The sequence below is a fragment of the Squalius cephalus genome, assembly GCF_949319135.1.
Source record: "Squalius cephalus genome assembly, chromosome: 2".
Lineage (NCBI taxonomy): Eukaryota > Metazoa > Chordata > Actinopteri > Cypriniformes > Leuciscidae > Squalius > Squalius cephalus.
In genome coordinates this window covers 16,669,469-16,689,890 of record NC_137123.1, presented here as the reverse complement: position 1 = coordinate 16,689,890, position 20,422 = coordinate 16,669,469, and the positions used below count along the sequence as shown (strand labels likewise).

The 20,422-nt window shown below is 34.6% G+C and overlaps 1 protein-coding gene across 1 annotated transcript; it reads left to right on the top strand.

Annotated features, from left to right (window-relative positions):
• Positions 1 to 9,715: 9,715 nt before the first annotated feature.
• Positions 9,716 to 20,358, top strand: ifngr1 (interferon gamma receptor 1). Its single transcript, XM_079852746.1, has 7 exons — positions 9,716 to 10,203; positions 14,429 to 14,561; positions 14,749 to 14,921; positions 15,018 to 15,169; positions 16,037 to 16,199; positions 17,383 to 17,525; positions 19,927 to 20,358. The coding sequence occupies exons 1-7, from the start codon at positions 10,143 to 10,145 to the stop codon at positions 20,179 to 20,181; spliced, it is 1,080 nt and encodes a 359-aa protein (XP_079708872.1). The 5' UTR covers positions 9,716 to 10,142; the 3' UTR covers positions 20,182 to 20,358.
• Positions 20,359 to 20,422: the final 64 nt, after the last annotated feature.

The window sequence follows — 20,422 nt, the reverse complement described above, 5'->3', positions numbered from 1 at the left end:
CATTGAGTTCATTTTTCCCAGCTGTGTCTCATTTCCCTGATCTGTTCTATGTGTATTTAAGCCCTGTGTTTTAGTCTGTTCCTTGTCTGTCGTTGTCGTGTTATGTTTGGTTGTTCTGTACCCAAGTCCTGTTCCCTAGCCTGAGTCTGTATTTGTCTAGTTCTCGTTCTTTCTCTCTCTCTCTCTCTCTGCGCGTGCGAGCTTCGAGTGTGTAAACGCAAATATAACTCGCCTCTTCTTCCGCCTTTAAAATTATTTGAATGTGTAAATTGGCAAGACAAAACATGTCCAAATTATAAACTTCAACTCTATGATGGTTAAATTTAGCAGTTAATCCACGAATCACATGCATGCTGAACCGTGGGACCTGGTCCGTACGGATCACGGATCATCTGCGATCCATTCCACCCCATAATATATATATATATATATATATAGAATATATAAAAGAAAATAAAAATATGCTGAAAATCTAAAACTAACTCAAACTAGAAAAACGCTTTACTAAAAATAAAATTATAAATAAATAATAATATAAAAAAACCAATAATAATATAAAATAACAACAATTTTATATTTTAACAATATAAAATAAATAATAATTTACAGAAAATATAAAACTAAACTCAATCTAAAAAAAAATAAAATAACAGAATGAAAAATAAATGAAATGCAAAACAAAATGAATCACTATAATAAATGTAAAAAGTATAATAACCTAAAATAACATGAATGTCATGTGTCAGCCAGCCTTATATTAACGCTAATGCCAACACGTGGTCACGTTAGCCCTTCACACAAACTTAATCACACACACATGGCATGAGGCTTTGCCATGTCGGACACAAAATGGGGTCAGCGAACGCTTTCCTCCTCACTTTAGCAGAGACCAGGTCTAGACCAGAGTCTGAATAAGAGGACACTGATCATCTCCTAAACTACATTCAGATGGGAAGTGACCCAATCTGGTAATAAAAGGATTCGGAGAATCTCCTAAACTGACACCACTTTCATTTTCTGCTGTCAGTGAAAAGTTAATATGATATTCCACAGTTAGTTTATTCTTCAAATATCAAAATCGAATCCGTCGGGGTCAGTTCAAGGATGCCTTTGTTTCAGTTTTTAAGCCATAATAGAAAGTCTTCATTTGTGTTTTCACTCTCGCGGCCTTATTTCTATAAGTTTCGTTACGCAACCACTTTTATTGAAGATTTACAGACACTGTCCTTAATTCTACAATAATATCTTTGTCCCTCCATGTTTCAAGCTGTTTTCAATTATATTCTTGAAAAAACATTCTCTGTCAGTATTCACATGATTAATGATCAAAACAAAAACAACAAATACAAGCATATTTAAAATATTAATTTATATATATAAAATATAAAAATATAAAATATATAAAATATATATTAAAATATATATAAAAAAGTTTGTGTGTGTGAGTTAGAATAAATTATCAAAATAACAACGAATGTACATTTTAAAGCAAGCACACACATATGCACAAAATATATATGAATAAAATGTACAAAAATAAAATAACTGGATAGAGAAGTGACTTATGATCATTATAATAGTTATTCAAAATAATTAATGCATTAAATTATCTAATTACTAATATATATATATATAATTTTTATCTTTTTATCAGATTCTTTTCAAATGCTACAGTTAAAAAGTATTTGATCTCTATTTGTGGCAATCTAAAATGATCTGATCTCAGATGTCATTTCTTTCTGTTAATTAAAATTCAGTACAGCTTTATTTTCTCTCTTTCAATCAGGATAAACATTCACAAAACAGCTGTTAGACTAGACATCTGTCTCAGCAACATTTGTGTGTGTGTGTGTGTGTGTGTGTGTGTGTGTGTGTGTGTGTGTGTATGTGTGTGTGTGTGTGTGCGTGTGCGTGTGTGTGTTTACCTAGTTATACTTATGGAAAATTAGGTTAATTTATGTAATTAACTGTGAAACTATTATATTCTAAAATATATTTAATGGTTGTTGTTTTTAATTGCGATTATTCACAGAAAAAATGTGTGATTAATCTAGTTCGTTTTTTTAATCGATTGACAGCACTAATATATATATATATATATACACAGACACACACACACATACATACATACATACATACATGCATGCATGCATATACATATTAGGGTGATCCTTATCAAGTCCAATTTTTTTTTTTTTTGCAAAATGTTAGTGTCTTAACCTTTTAAACTGTTCCTTTTAACTTAAAAATTAGAAATATGCAAAAATGTTGACAAAAAAATGATATTTAGAGGTAGCTCAATCATGTGGAAGATTGCCTATGTTAAGCTGTGCGGCGTTATTGTGATATGCAAGTAATATTAAAAGTTGCTGCAAATGAACTACATTTTATTGAAATCAGAGCAACACTGACATGACAACGATGACAACAATCTCAAAAAAGCACAAAGTTTTCAACAATCCCTCATTTCTGATGCTCAGCAGCCAGTGTTGACTTTTTGCAGTCTGGATAGATCCGTCGGTGATCTTCCACCACATGAAGGAGAAACTACAATTGTTCTTCAGAGTGTGTGAGATAGCCACTGTATTCTTGAATCAGAGCCACTCCTCTCTCGGCGTGATCATTGACTACTTTCATTGCATGGTTGCCTGTGCCTTCTGATAATCTGCTTGATTCGGCCAAAGTTCCGGGTCAATTTCAAGGAATGTAATGTAATTTTTTAAACCAAAAAATGTGTTCTAAACCCAAACAATAACCAAGGTGATCATCAATAGAAATATGTATTGATTCCACCAGGAAAGGTAAATCTGCTAAACTGGGTCATGGATGGATTAATTTGGATTTAGTTTCTACAATAAGTAAACTGAGATAGCCTATGTATCTAAAATACATATTTAGGAATATATGGTGCATTAGATGCTTTTATGGAGATTTTTTTTTATTTTACTAGCCAGGTACAATACCAAATCAAATGATCTGTTTTTACGAAAATCATCAAAATCTCAGAAAGTTTAAAGCTATTGAGCTACCAGTAATTATTATGTTACTGCCATAAAAATTGGCATGCTGTATTTTCTTATATAAAGGAACAATTTGAAGGGTTAAGAGCATGACAATTGGATACTTTAAAAATAAGGACCACCCTAATACATATAGCCTACATTTTTATTCAACTTAGACTGTCTAAATTCACAGAAGTCAGAGACAACACTTCTATGAGACCTTTGTGAGCATGTGTGTGTGTGTGTTTGGGATTTAAAACTAAGGCGCATAGAGCCGAACAGCTGTACTTTTATTCTCACGTGTCAGTCAGTGAGGGGTGACCGTCTGAGCCATGCAGGACATCTCACACGACATGCCTCAGCATTTCAGTATGAGTGTGTGTGTGTGTGTGTGTGTGTGTGTTTGTAAGTGTTTGTGTGTGTAGTGGCGAGAGCTTCCAGAACGATTTTGCCATTATTCCAGACAGATTGTGAGCAGTGTAGGGGAAGGAAATGGAATATGTGAAAGAAAGGGATAAAGACAGGAAAACATTCAGCAAAGGTATAAATCTTGTTTTCATTACCGTTTTAATGTAGATTCTTGATAGGCCAGTTTGATTCAACGGGTGTTGTGGAGGTGGAGGTGATCCGAGGACACATTTGGGATGCTGGTTGCCTAGTTGTGAGGGAGCTGGGATGATAACATAGAGTTTCCCTTGAGAAAAACACTGCATTTAGTCCACTGCAAGTCCCTGTGAATGAAACAGCATCATGTTGATTCTTTCTGCTCCTGACACAACAGCAGAAGCAAGACCTGGAAATAAAAAAACAAAAACGAAGAACATTTAAAACTCATCTTTTTATCACTGATCCAGCTAAACTCCTAAAAATAAAGGTTCTTTATTGGCATCTATGGTTCCATGAAGAATGTAAATGGTTCTTTTACACTGAAAATTTTCTAGTTACTGGTCAAATCTAAATTTTTCAGTTGGTCTAATTGAATTTCTGTTAATTGAATTTGTTCAATTGTGGCAACAGTCTGTTAACATGGGCTCAATCAGAAATAATATGTTGAGCCAATGGAAAAAAAATGTGTTTACCAAACTGTTGGTCCCATTAAAAATTTTAAATTGTAGTAGCAATTTTATTTCTCACTGTCCCAAAAGAAAAAATGCATGAAAAATGATAGATCCCCTGGATCACAAGTGACAGGACTTAAGTTATTTATTTAATTATATAGCCTAATGAGGATGAGACTTTTTGTCAGCCGATGAAGATTTTGCTTTATCGTTTATTTTGTGGTAGGCTATGTAAAAATATCCAGGTTTTCAAGACTGCTTACAATTACTGACACGAGCGATAAGGAAAATGAATGGATGAATAAGAAAACCACGAGCTTGACGTGTAGATATTAAAAGGAAATAAGGCCCTTCGCATTCAGAATTCGCATTGCGCACATGTATATCACACAAATCGATCAAACAGTATTTTATACTTATATGATACTAAGAAAAGAAAACTCTTGGATACCATCAGATAATTATGTGGTAACCGAAACACGACAAAACCAATGAATGAATGAACTCGCGATTCTACTAAATGAATTTTAATCCTTATACCGGGTCCTAAACCAAAAATTTGCACAGTAAGTTCGGTTTTCAGTACTCACCATAACGTTTTAAAACTTGTGACGATGAATATCTGTATAGGAATGTTTATTTTGAGCTCCGCTCGTTCTCCCGCGCATCCGCATTTAAATTCTCCATTCTAACGGTTTTTCTCAAGCGCATTTTGCGCATGCGTGTACTGCGTATTACGGAGCCCGGGAAGTCGACTCGGGAAGTCACCTATGGGACAGAAAAAAAACAATCCGTGGCGACGGTTTTGCAATCCGTCCGCTCAGTTTATAAACCGTACTCAGGAATTCTCAGACTGTTCCCTCGGTTTAACGAATCGTGCCCACGGATTAATAAACCGTACACACGAGTTTCTAATCCGCGCTCTCAGATTTGTAAACCATGCCTTCAGTTTTTGCAATCTGTAGCCTACCCACAAATTCATAAACCGTGCCCACGCTTTCGCAGTCCGTTCCCACGGGTTTGTAAATGTACTCACGGATTTGTGGCTCGCCCTCATTTTAGAAGAACACCAGGAGGTACGTTGTTAACGAATCTTATTGTATATTGTTTTATTGTGTATTAAGTGTAATACATCAAATTGTATTAACTGCGTCTGCACGCTTAAAGTGATTCTCAATTGTAGCGGGTATGGGGTGGAATCAAGCGGCAACCTCCCTGTCTCTCTTTTGAAACCAACACGGAAGTGAATTAAACGGCAATTCATCAACTGGCCGCTTGAGGCTGGATGCAGAAGTGAGTCAAATATCTCCCCCATGTTAAAATGCCCAACTTTACAGCAGAAAAAAACATGTTTACAGCCTGGTGCAAAAAGTGGCTTTGGTCATACAGCTAATTTTGCCCTTCATGACAACTGAGGGGGGTGATTTTTTTTTAATTTCTGCATAATTAAGGGTGTCCACTTTTGAGTGACAGGTGGATTCCCACTGCTGTAACATTAGTCATCATTAGCCGTTTGTCTGCTCTGTTACCACATCAAGTTCATTGTCTGACTGTAAAATAAATAAATTCGGGAGTGACGTGCTTCCAAGATGCGACGGTCGGCCACGCCCATTTAGGCTTCAAAAACGGTTTTCAGAAACCTACGGGTGACGTCACGGACACTATACGTCCATATTTTTTTACAGTCTATGGGTGAAATATACCACATCAACACTCCCGTTTTCCCCTAGCCTGGCAAGCCAGACCTATATACAAATACATTTTGCTGCCGCTAGGGTGCGTCTACATTTCTAGGCTAGTTTTCCCCGGGAGTCTCCCGTATTTCACACCCATCTCCCGCCCCCCTCCCGTTTTGTTATTTCTCCCGTGAAACTCCCGTAATTTGTATGGCCCAAACGTAAACGTCGTTATATGAATTATTAGGCCTACATCAATATATTATTCTTGTCCAGTTGCCAGATCTTGTATGAAACCCATCCTACTCGCGCAATCAACACATCATACAAATTTCAACCCATTTGTGAGCTCAACCTGGCAACCTACAACCCAGTTGTGCCGTCGATATCTGCGCAGGTAGTAGACGCGGGAAGTTGAATAAGCGTTACTGGGAAAGGACTCAGTGGTAAGTAAATATTAAGTAAATAAAAAAAAACTACGTACAAGGTAATAGTGAACAAATTCATAATCCGTGCACGCTTTCGCAAGTGTAGCCTATTGTAAATCGTTCTTTCGCAATAGTTGTTTGTAATATTCAGTTCCTGTGAAAAATTGTGAAATACTGTTCCAGTAGGTGAAGTTACACAACAATATGCTGTTTGATTACATAACAATGTTTGGATGTAATAGCCTATTCAGTTCCAGTGAAAATCTGATCCAGTTAATAATGGAGTAGGCTATGTGATGTGTAATATTCAGTACCAGTAAACTCCACCCGCTGGAACAGTTTCTTACAGTAACTGAATATTACACAACATCACCTGTTCAGTTTTGCAAACTGTAGCCTACTCACAGATTTGTGGCCTATTTAGAAATCTGTTTTTCTGTATATTGATTTGTTGTGTATTGTTAAGATGAATACAACTGTCTTAACTGAATTTTTCTATGATTTGGCGATGGGGTGTGTAATTATAGATGACATGAAACCGCATGTGGTTGAACTGAAACCTCCCTAGGTCTCCCGTATTTTGGTACCCAAATGTTGACAGGTATGATATACGATTTAATATGAATAACATATGCATCAAAATCTTTTGTTTATTTGTGATAATCCTAGCACTTTATTATTGTCTGTATTGTGACTGATATTTGACGAATTGCTTTGTTCCCTTTTTGTAAGTTTTGGACAAAAGCGTCTTCTAAATATGTAGCCTAAAATGTAATTATTATTATTATTATTATTATTATTATTATTATTATTTATTATTATTATTATTTGAGTTTATAAATGTTCACTTAGTAATACAGTAATATGTTTGTCATAAAATTATTTATCAATGCTTTATTTTTATAGGCTATAACCTAACCTTTTACAGTTTTGGATAAAATAGGCCTACATTTTTTGCATAATTTTTGCTTAAAAATAAAGCATCACCCTCAACATCAAGTGTTACTCTTTTGGCGTAAATCGACTTGTGTGTTGGCCGTCTGCCATTTTAATCGATAAAGTTTTAAATATGGATATTTTTCTTACACGAACGCATTGCTTTGCTTCAGTGCCGTGTGGATTACTTTTATCATGGATGGATGCGCTTTTATGGACTTCAAAACATAAACGGCCATTCACTGCCATTATAAAGCTTGGAAGAGCCAGGACATTTTTTTAACTCCGATTGTATTCGACTGAAAGAAGAATGTCATACACCTAGGATGGATTGAGGTTATGATTAGTGGGCTACAATGCATCTTTTTGCATGGAAAAATATTTGGAAGTCATTTATTGAGCCAATTGGCCTAATTGTCAGTTTCCACAATGTAAAATTTTTTTTTTTTTTTTTACATTGTCCACTAAAAGGTTCTTGGGTAAGCAACAATGGTTCTTCTATTGCAACACTGCGAAAAAAAAAAAACTTTTGATGTGTGATGCTTATATGAAGGGCATTAAGGGGGATGGAGACATTGGCCAGGGATTTGATGATTTAGCGTTGTGTGTGTTTATGTGCCCTTGACCCATGTTTCTGCTGGAGGTTAGATCAACCGCTGAGCTCTCAACATATTGCAGCTATTTGAAGATCTGTAATGGCTTTTCTGTAAGGGTATTATAGTAAGTAAATGGGGCGGAGTGCGTGTTTTAGCTATTAGAGAGAAAAAGTAAAAATGTATTTTGTGAACTTAAATGTGAGAGTACAAATAAAAACCCTTGTATGGAGTGTCCTCAAGTCTTTACCTGATACTTCACAGTTATAGCCTATTGATAAAGGTGCACTCAGTTAATAAAGAAGTGAATAGTTTGAAAACTCTGCGTCTATGTATACATATGAGATGAAGTGGCGAATTAAAATCTATTGTTTTTGCCTCACCCAATGATGTTTAGTGACAGTATTGGCACAAAAACAACACACTTTAATCATAAACATCCAGTCACATGAGTGTCTCCTCATGCACGTCACCTTGTTTGTTCAGTGATCACTCGCTCCACATCTGCTTCCACAAAGCACAGCAGCTGTAATCCTTTAAGAGGCTTAACTCACCTCTTTTTGTTTCTTCTTGCGAGTGTTTATGTGTGTTCGATGATCGAACACACATAAACACTCGCAAGAAGAAACAAAAAGAGGTGAGCGATGTATTGGCACTTTAGGGTTTCGTCTTAATCCCAGACAGCAACATATCGGACCAGATCCACACGTACAGATGTGGGCCGGGTCTGGGCTGACAATGTTGCTGTCTGGGATTAAGACGAAACCCTAAAGTGCCAATACATCGAACACACATAAACACACGCAAGAAGAAACAGAAAGAGATGACTGACAATCTAGCTGACATGTGTTGTCACTGTCGTTGCACTGTTGATGCTTGATATGATCTTTAAGATGTTTTTAAAGAAATTAATACTTTTTTTTTCAGCAAGGACACATTCAATTGATCAAAAGTGACAGTAAAGACATTACAAAAGATTTCTGTTTCAAATAAATGCTGTTCTTTTGAACTTTTTATATTCATCAAAGAATGCTGAAAAATATGTCAGTTTCCACAAAAATATGAAGCAGCACAACTGTTTTTAACATTGATAATAATCAGAAATGTTTCTTGAGCATCAAATCATCATATTAGAGTGATTTTTAAGGATCATGTGACACTGAAGATTGGAATAATGATGCTGAAAATTCAGCTTTGATCACAGGAATAAATTATATTTAAAAAATGTATTACTATAAAACATTTTAAATTGTAATAATATTTCACAATATTACTGTTTTTACTGTGTTTTTGATCAAATAAAAGCAGCCTTGATGAATACTACTTTCAAAAAGTGTAAACACAAACCCAAACTTTTTAATGTTGAGCCATATAAAAATGATATATATATCTATATATATTTTGTATTATTATTAAATATTTTATGATAATTTTACAGATTTACTTGTTCTTTTGTTATTTTGTATTTAATTTTTGTGTTATTTGTTACTAAATAAAGCAATACTAAATATAAAAAGAGAGATGATATTACAGAAAGAAAGAAAGAAAGAAAGAAAGAAAGAAAGAAAGAAAGAAAGAAAGAAAGAAAGAAATTCTCAAACTAGAACAAATGTAGGGCGGGACTTGATTTTGTCCATGGGGAATTGATTGGATGATTGGATGGTTGTTGGTTTGCTATTGGTCGATCTCATATGAGTGATAGGTCGCCCCAGTAAAGAGATGACTGTGATTAAAGATTACAAGGGAACATGAATTAAAAAAAAAAAAAACGTATAAAGCATCGTAATAATTACTGCAATCTTCCATAAAAACACAAATTTTGGCGCAACAGCATTTTAATTGAGAAACCAATAACACACAGATCCAAGTAAATAGGCTAATCGTTCTCACTCCCAGAGAACAGGCACTATAAATCAGTGAAGTAGAATCATTTGACAGTGACTGTGTGTCTAATGTAATGTAGTTGTATAACATTAGAGGGCACCATCTCTTTTAAACCGAGAGATGAAATCCCACATAAGCTACATTTACACTTTTAAAATTAAACGCGCGTAAATGAATGAACCCGCTCTATTCTGTCGAAATGATTCTCATTACTGTAATGAATTAAGTTGAGCTTGAGTCTAGCCTTAACAAGTGACACGCTCCGTGGAGTGAGTAAGTGAGTTACCTGTAGATACCTGTAAACACCTTTGTCGTGCCCGAGGGAGTGAGCGCAACACACACACACACGCACACACGTCATTTCCCTGAAGAGGCAACGACAAGAGGCAAGAGGTTTCGTTGTAACCGCAAGCGCTTCGTCAATGTCTCATGTCGCTCTGAAATTATTCTGATTTTACCGAAAATGGGGTTTACTACACTTGAAGAACAATCATTTCGACAGGATTAACTTTTTTTTACTCGAAGATATAATATGTGAATATTGGATTAAAACTCGCTGGCAATAATGCGGATACGGATCTATATAAGTGTCATCTTTATATTAATCCAGAAATCCACCTCAGAGGGTAAGAGGATTTTATTTTGTAAGTATCGTATTAATATAATATTATTATGTATTAGCTTTAAGTGTTATTATTTATTACATTTTAATAATAAATACTGAATAGACTACATTTATTATTTACTTTTTAAAATATTTATCCGTAAAATATATTAAATCTTTATTTTACTTTAGATTAGTTCAAAGGTCAATGGGTTCGATTCCCAGACGATGATATACATGTGTGGTAATGCAGTGAAAGTTACTTTGGATAAAAGTGAATGCCAGATGTATATTCAAACATTACTAAACCCACTGTGAAAAAAAGTTGCTGCCTTTAACTTTAAGTACAATCAACTTGGATGTTTAAGTCATTTCAACTTAAACTGCATTAACTGGCTTTAAAAAAATGAGTTGAATCTTGTATAACTTATTAAAAAAAATGGAAAATTGCTTAACTTATTTTGATGAGTTAAAGCAATGTAAAAACATACAACTTATTGATCATATAATGTTTTACAGTGACATTTACGTTACGTACAGTTACGTTTTCTTCCAGTTGCCTTTAAATGGCATCATGCACATATTCAGGATTGAATAGTGATCATTCAATGGAAAAACCCATGTTGAATCTTATCATCTCTGGATTTCTAAAGGTCTTTGCTCTTTTTTACAGTGTTGTTTAACATGATAAGAATAAGAGCATGGTTTTATGTGGTACAAAGGGCTCGGGGCGGGTGCTATTTTTTTTTTATTGCACTCACACTTGAGATTAATCCCAAACTCAGGTGTTTGAAAAACTCATCCGAGAGGGACGCAAACCTTTCTCTCTTTTACTGTCAGTCCTGTCATTCACATTTTAACATTTCACACATTCCTGTAATGCATGGTTAAAAATGAGACATCTGGCCTGAAGTACAGTCATGATGACAGACATACTGAACTAAATCCATAAAACAGGTCAAAGGTCAAGCATACTGCAATGGAGCAAACAAGCAATGGAGGCTTTTTACATCTGCCATTTATCACATCTGCAACTTCTATCAGATTCATTTATTGAGTCTAATCAGGTTTATTTGCAGACTTGCAAATAAACCTGATTAGACTCAATAAATGAATCTGATAGAAGTTGCAGATGTGATAAATGGCTGGTGTAAAAAGCCTCCATTTTGATTGAGTAAATGATTGTGCTACAAAAATAGATCTGATTTCAGTCATAACTCAATTTGAACCCAATTTCAACTCCATTAAAAAAAAAAAATGTAAAAAAAGCTTGGTCCCGGAAGTAAAACACATATTTTGCAATGTTGTAATGTGAGATGTTTTGGGTGGGAGCTTGTAGAGTTCTCAGAAGTTCTGGCAGTTTTAAGGAAGTTGAAGTCTTTCTTATGAAAAGAGCATTAACACAGACTGATTGACACAAGGGATCTTGTTCTAATCTGTGATTTCTCAGAAAATAATGTCAGCTATGTGTTCTCGTCACATTTTCTTCTCAGTGATGGAACGACTAGTCATGGTCATTGTTCAATTGTCAAAACTGGGAAAACATGTTTGAGAGCGTCATTACATCCAAAAATAAAAGCACCACAAAAATAGCGACTGTGACAAGCGACTGATTGATGAAGCTGATCAAGGCTTTGTCCACACTCAGACCACGTCTACATTAATCCGGATAGATTTGAAAACGGCGTTTTCGTTTAAAAACGCTCTCCGTCCACATAAGCGTTTTCAAAAGTTTCCCATCCACACTGAGATGTCGGAAAACGCTAAATTCTCCTTACAGCGCATGATGTGTAAACCCTTATAAGCACTCACTGAGATGATACAGACAGAACAAGATTTAATCAAGTTCTCACGCAATTCTTCTGACAGGATCATTTTATTTAGCAAAATATGCTCTCATGTAGATACAATACCGGTATAAACATGAATATCAATGGGCTCAATATGAGTCACATGACTAAACATGCGTCATCGTTTTCAAATACCTCCGTTTTCACAGTCCACAGTACAGCACGAAAATTACTTTGGCGAGCGTTTTCAAAAAGCTTGCTAAAAACGACGTCTCAGAGTGAACGGAGAGAAAAAGATGCGTTTTCATTTCAAACGAAAACGTATTAGGCATTGTCCATCTTTTTCTCTCCATTTTGGCCTTCCGTCCAATTTCAGATACATGTATATCCGATAAATACATTGTAAATGTTAGGGGTCGTTAAGATGTTTTTGAAAGAATCTCTTCTGCTTTCAAAAATACTGTGAAAACAGTAAAAATGTGAAATATTATTGCAATTTAAAATAACTGTTTTCTATGTGAATATATTGTAAAATGTCATTTATTTCTGTGATGCAAAGCTGAATTTCATTTTTCTTTGTTCTCATTACATAACTTGTATCTGACATAAAAGACAGATTAAGAGTGAGGAGAAAAATATGAGGGCAAAACAAGTTAGGAGAATAAAACGGCTGTCCCGCATTTTTTTCAATGCTAAATACTCATAAAAATGTCACATTACAACAATCAAATGACTTTATAGGCTTTATATCTTTATAGGTATTTATATCAAATGACTTTATAGACTTTATATCTGAAGGCATTTGAGATATATATGAAAGACTGGATATGATTTTAACATCACACACACACATGCAGCAGACAGAAACTGGCCTGATTTACGGGAATAATAGTGTGCGTGTCAAACTGAATGGCATCTAATAGCATACAGCAAGTGTGAGCGTGTGTGTGAGTGGGTGTTTAGCTTGTGGAGCCGGCGGGAAGAGGTATGACGATTTATCATGAGACCCTGAAGAGAGTGAACGCTGGGAAAGGTCAACTGGGGACGTGGAGCCTGTAAAGACTTGTTCAACTAGTCTGAAACAATACAACAGAAATGACTGAAACTGTGGCTGTTTACGTAAAAAAAAAAAAAAAGAAGAAGAAAAAATAATTATATTTTAGTTAATTAAGCCTGTTTTAAGACTATTAAATTTTGTTGTTATTCCAGCATTATTTTCATGAAAATTAAGTACATTTCCCATCAATTAAAAAAAAATAAAAAAAAAAATAATCAGCCTTCGTTCTATTGTAAAACAATAATGAAAAGAATATTTTTATGGCCAAAAATAATTAGATAAAAAACTACCATTCAAAAGTTTGAGGTCCAGATTGTTATTTTTTAAACAAATTAACAGTTTTATTTAGCAGGGACGCATTAAATTGATCAAAAGTGACAGTAAAGACATTTATAATGTTACAAAGGATTTTTTTTTATTTAATGTTAATCATTAATTATAATAATAATAATAATAAATGTTTCTTGGGCATCAAATCATAATGATTTGTGAAGGATCATGTGACACTGAAGACTGGAGTAATGATGCTGAAAATTGTTTCATAATATTACTGTTTTTTTTTTTGTTTTTTTTGTTTTTTTACTGTACCAACCCCAAACTTTTGAACGGTAGTGTATATTTATTCAGTAAAACAAATACTACACTTCATAGGCCCTTCGCAGGGAGTTTGATTGGCAGGCGATCATCTGACCAATCATAATCCGCCATTTTTGTCCGACAAACCAGTCAGGAGAGTTAGTAGATTAACGTTGGAGGATTTGAACTTGAAAAACGGTGTGTAACGTTACTGACGTCTTTCCACGGTTAAAACAACATTCCTTCTGATGTTCATTCATGTTTATTTGATGCTATAAATTAACTAGAAGGAAGAGATGATCGGTTCACGAGCAGCTTTAACTGAGCGATCTGTCACGACACATTAAAGAGACACAAAACGGTGTTTAAATTTCGTTACAAAATGACCAAATTTAAAAGTTGAGACTTTGTTTCATATCAAAAGTTAACCTGCTCTGTCCTGTCTGTCGACGTGTTGTCAGTTTCCTCTTTAGTCCGCCATGTATTTTTCACTGCGTGAGAACCAAAGGGTGAGAACATGTTGTGTGGCGTGATGAGAGCGGCGTGGCTTGTCAGACATAGCAACAGTAACTAAAGGGGGCGGGTCTTTGCTAACGGACTAAATAACAGAAATAACAGAATAACGGACTAAAAATAACTTTTACACACACAAAAAATGAATCCTTATTTTTTCAGAAATTTTACCCTCATATGTGACAGCATTCATAGGATTTTGTCCCTACTCTGAATAGGAATTCTGAGCATTGTTTCATTTAGCATAATAAGAAATGTAACATGCATGAAAATCAGGTGGTCAGACTCTAATATGATTAACTCTCTTTTAGCCGTGAGTCGGCCGTCTCCTCCTGTCAACGTGTCCATACAGTGTGACAGCTATGGAGTTGAAGCGCGATGGGAATATCCGGATCTCAGCCAGGACGTACACTTCTTTGTGGAGGTGCGAGATCGCGAAGAAAGGTAAACGATCTGAATAAAAAAAACCCGCCAGACAGCAACAGCTTCATTCTTTCACAGCAACTAAGAGCCTTTTATAGTCTTTAAATGTTCATTTGAACTTGATTTAATGACTGCTGAAGTATTAGTCAACCCATAAGGCTGTTCAGTTGTAGTTTTGTCAGCTTACTGTTATTTATTTGTGTTCCAGGAAAACTTATACCACACCTAATCTAAGTTTAAACATATCCACTATGCTGGTTCCATCACCAACCAAGGTCCACTTTGTCACTGTGAGTGCCGTGCGGGGAGGACAGAAGTCAGATTCATGCGACTCAGATAATTTCAGCTTCAATGAAGATGCCACCAATGCCGAAATCAAGTGTATGTTTAGCCTGTATTATTGGTTGAACTCTGAAATATAATCTGTTATATAACAAACACATGCAGTATGATCTAACAGTACTATTGTGCCTTCAGGTTATTTGGATTTTCCCGAGGTTGAACTTTCACCCAAAGACGGCAAACTTCACATCCAGTTCATCAACCCTCTGGAACTGTACAGAGACACGCCGGCTCTGAGGAACCTCGATAATCAAAAGGATCTGGATTACACTGTTAAAACAGAAGAGGTAACATTTAGGCATGCATGATATATCGGTATCGGTCGATATATGTTCATTCTTAATCTTATCGTTATTGGCCCGATAAGAAAATTTGTCTGATATATTAAAGCCGTTTATTTCCTTCCGCTGAGACACTTCAGATGCGCACTGTCTCAAAAATTACATAAAAATTTGGATTAAGATTTATCGGCCAATATATCGGTTATCGGCTTTCATATATAAAGAATTATCGGTTATCGGTATCGTCCAAAATTTTCATATCGGTGCATCCCTAGTAACATTCACTCTGATGTCCACTCACAGGAATAGTTCACACTCAAAAAAAGAAAGCTATTTATGTGCACTACTATTTAAAAAGTAAATTTTTTGAATGTTTTAAGCAGTTTTCTATGTGAATATATTGTGAAATGTAATTTATTCCTGTGATCAAAGCTGAATTTTCACCATTACTCCAGTCTTCAGAGTCACATGATCCTTCAGAAATCACTCTAATATGATGATTTGATGCTCAAGAAACATTTATTACTGTTATCAATGTTAAAAACAGTTGTGCTGCTAATTATTAATATTGCTACATTTTTCCAGTATCCTTTGAGAACAGAATATCTTTACTGTCACTTTTGATCAATTTAATGCATCCATTCTGAATAAAAGTATTAATTTCCTTAAAAACCTTTTAACGATAGTCAGATACAGTTAATAGATTTAAATTACATTTTTTGTGTGAATTGTTCTTTTAATTACTCTAATTTAAAGCTTAGTTTGAACGCATCCAAACGCGTCTTCTGTCAATCCTGTGCGAGTGAATATATTCAACTATTCCTGTGAATATCTTTACAGTCTCAGTGAATTGTTTGTTTTATTTCCCCGCAGCGTGTCAATAACACAACCTGTGGTGCGAAGGCTAAAACATGCGAGACGTCCATTGAGTTTTCCGAGCACAGAGGAGTTTACTGCGTCAGTCTGACTGGAAAAATCGATTGGGGCAGAAAACTCAATCTAAGAAGCAAATGTTTCACAGGAGACATAAGAATCTGTAAGTAAACCAAACAAACTTCCACTCATTTCAACAGCAGATAATAGAAGAAACGCAGCATCCATGTAAACAGTGCTTGAAATATAGACAGATACAAGAGTTTTTCATTTACATATATTTTATTAGTTCATATCTACTATTATTTCAAAGTATTCAATAAATATTGTTTTCTGGATTTTAATCGATTCTCATTTTGTAAACCGATTTTGATCCTTAAACCCCAAGAATTGATTTTTAGCCTATCCTTTTTTCAGGTGATACGCAAACAAAACATTATCACTTATCCAATAAATCACATTAAGCTTTGAGCTTTGTTACTTTTGATATTAAGCAGAGGTCCAGCTTTCAAATTTTGTCAATTTTTATTATGAAATTCAAACAATAAATGCTGTTTTTTAATGTGGCGTGACAGATCGCTGTAGCAGCACGTGAACCGATCATCTCTTCTGCTTTTCTACTAGTTATAGCACCAAATAAACAAGAATGAACATCAGAAGGTATAGGCCTGTGTTGAAAAATTCAGTACATGTCTCATGTAATCACTTCAATAAATCAACGTCAATAAATCAGCTCGTAAACAATGTCACGTAACGTCACATTTCAGAAAAGCTCGATAGACAGCTAGAAACATTAACTCTATAGAGGAGCATTTTGCTAAATATATGCACTATATTATATAACCTGTTCTTCGATATTTAATATCTTTGTATAAATCCATCACGAAAATACGTTTTTATCAACTGTTTAAACTGCTTAAATGTTTATATTTTAAGAAAAGAGTCTTATGTGCAATTTAAATGTTTGTAAGTAAGTCTTTTCCTTATAAAAACAACTAGAATTTGTGACGTTTAATATTCTTTCATAATGTTTTTACTCATTTTTATTTGTCACTTTTCTTTCTTTTACATTTCTCAGCAAATACTTTTCAAGTTAAATAGGCTTCTTTATATAATTTTTCTTGTTGACTATTGAGCCATAACTTGTTTATTGTCTGAAAGTTTGTCTGTTTTGTAGCTTATGTTTGTTAAAATTTGAAATAAATATGTTTTTTTTTAAGTATTTTTTTTTTCTTGAGAAAAATAGACATGCACATGAAACCAAAACCCAGCAATATTAAAAGATAGACAAACCCAACAATAAATAGATGCACAGCTGAGGATGATGTTTTCGTTCTTCCACACAGATACATCATTCACCGTGTACCTGTATGCAGTGCTGGGAGTCGTCTTATTGTTTCTTTTCATAACCGGCATCATTATACTGCTAGTGATGAAATTCACCTCGGAAATTAAGAAGAAATCTATCACTGCGTTTCCCAAGTTATTGGTAAGTTGCTGTTTGACCTGTTGTCAATATTTATGTGTAAATTGTTCAGTAAAACATTCTCACGTAATTGCTGGATTAAACTGAATCCACCAAATTGTGTAAGAATAGTTGCACAAACAATTTTCACAAAATCATCATCATTTTTTTAGATAATTACCCTTTATCTGTGTATTAACATCACTGGTGCACAATCCAGTTTATGCAAGACATTAAAAGACATATAAATATTGACGAAATTAATGTTCAGACTTTACAAATTTGGACGTGTCAGTTAAAAAATCAAGGCAGAAGTTTTAAAGCACAGTAAACTGATAGTGAAGTGGTCAAAATAAAGTTGTAATTCTGAATGTTGACTGAATAATATGTACATTTTGTGTAAAATTGATAAAGAATGGATATAAAGTTGACTACTATCGGTCTAATATTCCAGACGACTATAAACAAGCAACCGATCAACATCAGCGTTGTTGTTATTATTAACTTAAACTATAAAAAAATTTTTTTTTTTTTTTTTTTTTTAAATCTGAAATCAAATAAAGAAAAAATTTAATGAGAAATGTTGAAATAAAGTTTTAAGTTGAGGTACTAAAATGACTAAAACTTAAATGAAAATAAATTAAATAAAAAAAATAAAAGATACAAATGAGAAAAAAAGATACAAAAAAAATTGTAATTAAAGTTTAGGTAAAATATAAACATTTTACGAAAAACGTAACTTTAAAAAATTAAGAAAACTAGACATGCTACCTTGACAACTAACTGAAATAAAATAAGCTGAAGTAATAAATTACTAAAACTAAAATAAAACATAAATTAAAACTAAATAGAAACACAAGAAAGCTAATAAAATATAAATAGGCATAACAAAATGACTCAAATTAATTGAAAACTGAAAATATAAAAATAAACACTATTTCAAAATAGTATATAATAAAATATTATTATATAACTAGACATGTTGCCTTAGCAACTAACTGATATAAAAGAAGTTATAGTTCTAAAACAACAAAAATCAAATATAGCTGATCATGCTAATCTGTTTGTGAAACTATAGCCAAACTACTAAAATTCTAATGAAAACTGAAAATATAAAAATAAAAGCTATTTTAAAAAATTACTAAATACTAGTATAGTATATAAATGATGCTAAAACCCCCCCACTAATCTCCATTCCAATATGGGCTGGCAAACCTGAGCTAGTAAACCACACGCATCTTTCAATTAAAGGGACGGTTCACCCAAAAAATGACATTTTTGTCATCATTTACTCGACCTCACGTGTCTTTGTCAATTTTTTCCACCTTAGAAACATTGCTAAGCTACGTAATATGCTATCAGTTTCTGATGCAGAAAAGTTAGTTCATGCATTCATGACCTCGAGACTAGATTACTGTAATGCTTTATTAGCTGGTTGTCCTGCATCCTCAATAAACAAGCTACAGTTAGTCCAAAATGCAGCCGCTAGAGTTCTTACTAGATCAAGAAAATATGATCATATAACACCAATTTTATCATCACTACATTGGTTACCTATAAAGTTCCGTATTAATTACAAGGTATTGCTACTGACTTATAAAGCCCTAAAAGGCTTAGCTCCAGTCTATTTAACCGATCTTCTATCGCCCTATAATCCATCGCGCTCTTTAAGATCACTAAATTCGAGGCTTTTGGTCATACCTAGGATATCCAGATCCACCAAAGGAGGGAGAGCATTTTCACATTTAGCTTCAAAACTCTGGAATAGTCTTCCGGATACTGTTCGTTGCTCAGACTCGCTCTCCCAGTTTAAAACTAGATTAAAGACGCATCTCTTCAGCCAGGCATTTATATAATATTTTTAATCTTACAGTTAAATCCGGTCTCTAGTTCATAAACGCCAGAGGAGAACTGGCCCCCAACTGAGCCTGGGTTCTCCCAAGGTTTTTTTTTCTCCATTAGGTCACCTGATGGAGTTTTTCGGTTCCTTGCCACTGTTGCCTTTGGCTTGCTCAGTTGGGGATATTTAATTTAATTAATCAATCAACAATACTATTGATCAGCATTACCAAACGTGGACGTTTTCCACTAGAAACAAACATTGATGTATTATTTCAATTTAATACTGTGAAGCTGCTTTGATACAATCTGTATTGTGAAAAGCGCTATATAAATAAACTTGACTTGACTTGACTCAATACATTTTTTTTTAATGTTTTTATGTCCTTACGACAGAACTCAATGTGGTCCAATGTAGTTTGCTTCCCAATGTTCTCCCAAACATCTTTTTTAGGTGAACTATCCCTTTAATTAGTCAGTTTTTAATCAGATTAAGCCTTATGTCTTTGGTGTGAACTTGTTGCCCGACAGCATTCCCACACAGTGCTGCATAATGACTGTAACTGGTCTCCTTCTGGTTTGGTAGGTTTTCAAGCCAACACAAATACACCTGTGCGAACCGCTGAAACTTTATCCGGAGACTGTGACCAGAGATCTGCACATCGAGCCCAAAGAGCAAACCACGTTAATAAAAGTGCACAGCGATGAGGAGCTTAACTCCGGTGACGAGGATATGGTAAGCAAAGACTCGAACAGTGAAAATCTGTACAGGGATAATGGCCTTGATGAAGACGATCAGAGCAACTCGCCGATTGGCTACGACTGCCCACACCGGCCATAGGCACTCCGTCTGGAGATGAGTCCTGGAGATATGGTGAAAGGTTATGGACCCTAGAGACTCCCTAAGGCACTCTTTGGATTGCTTCCCGAGGTCTAGAAGTGAAGGAAAGTCCCATACAGACAGCAAAAGCACCTGTCTCCGGGAAGTTCTGGGAATATGACACAGGTTATGACTGTTCAAATACAAGCCCTCACATGACATTATGAAAAGGAATTTCCCGAGTTTTTCCGGTTTGTTGCAC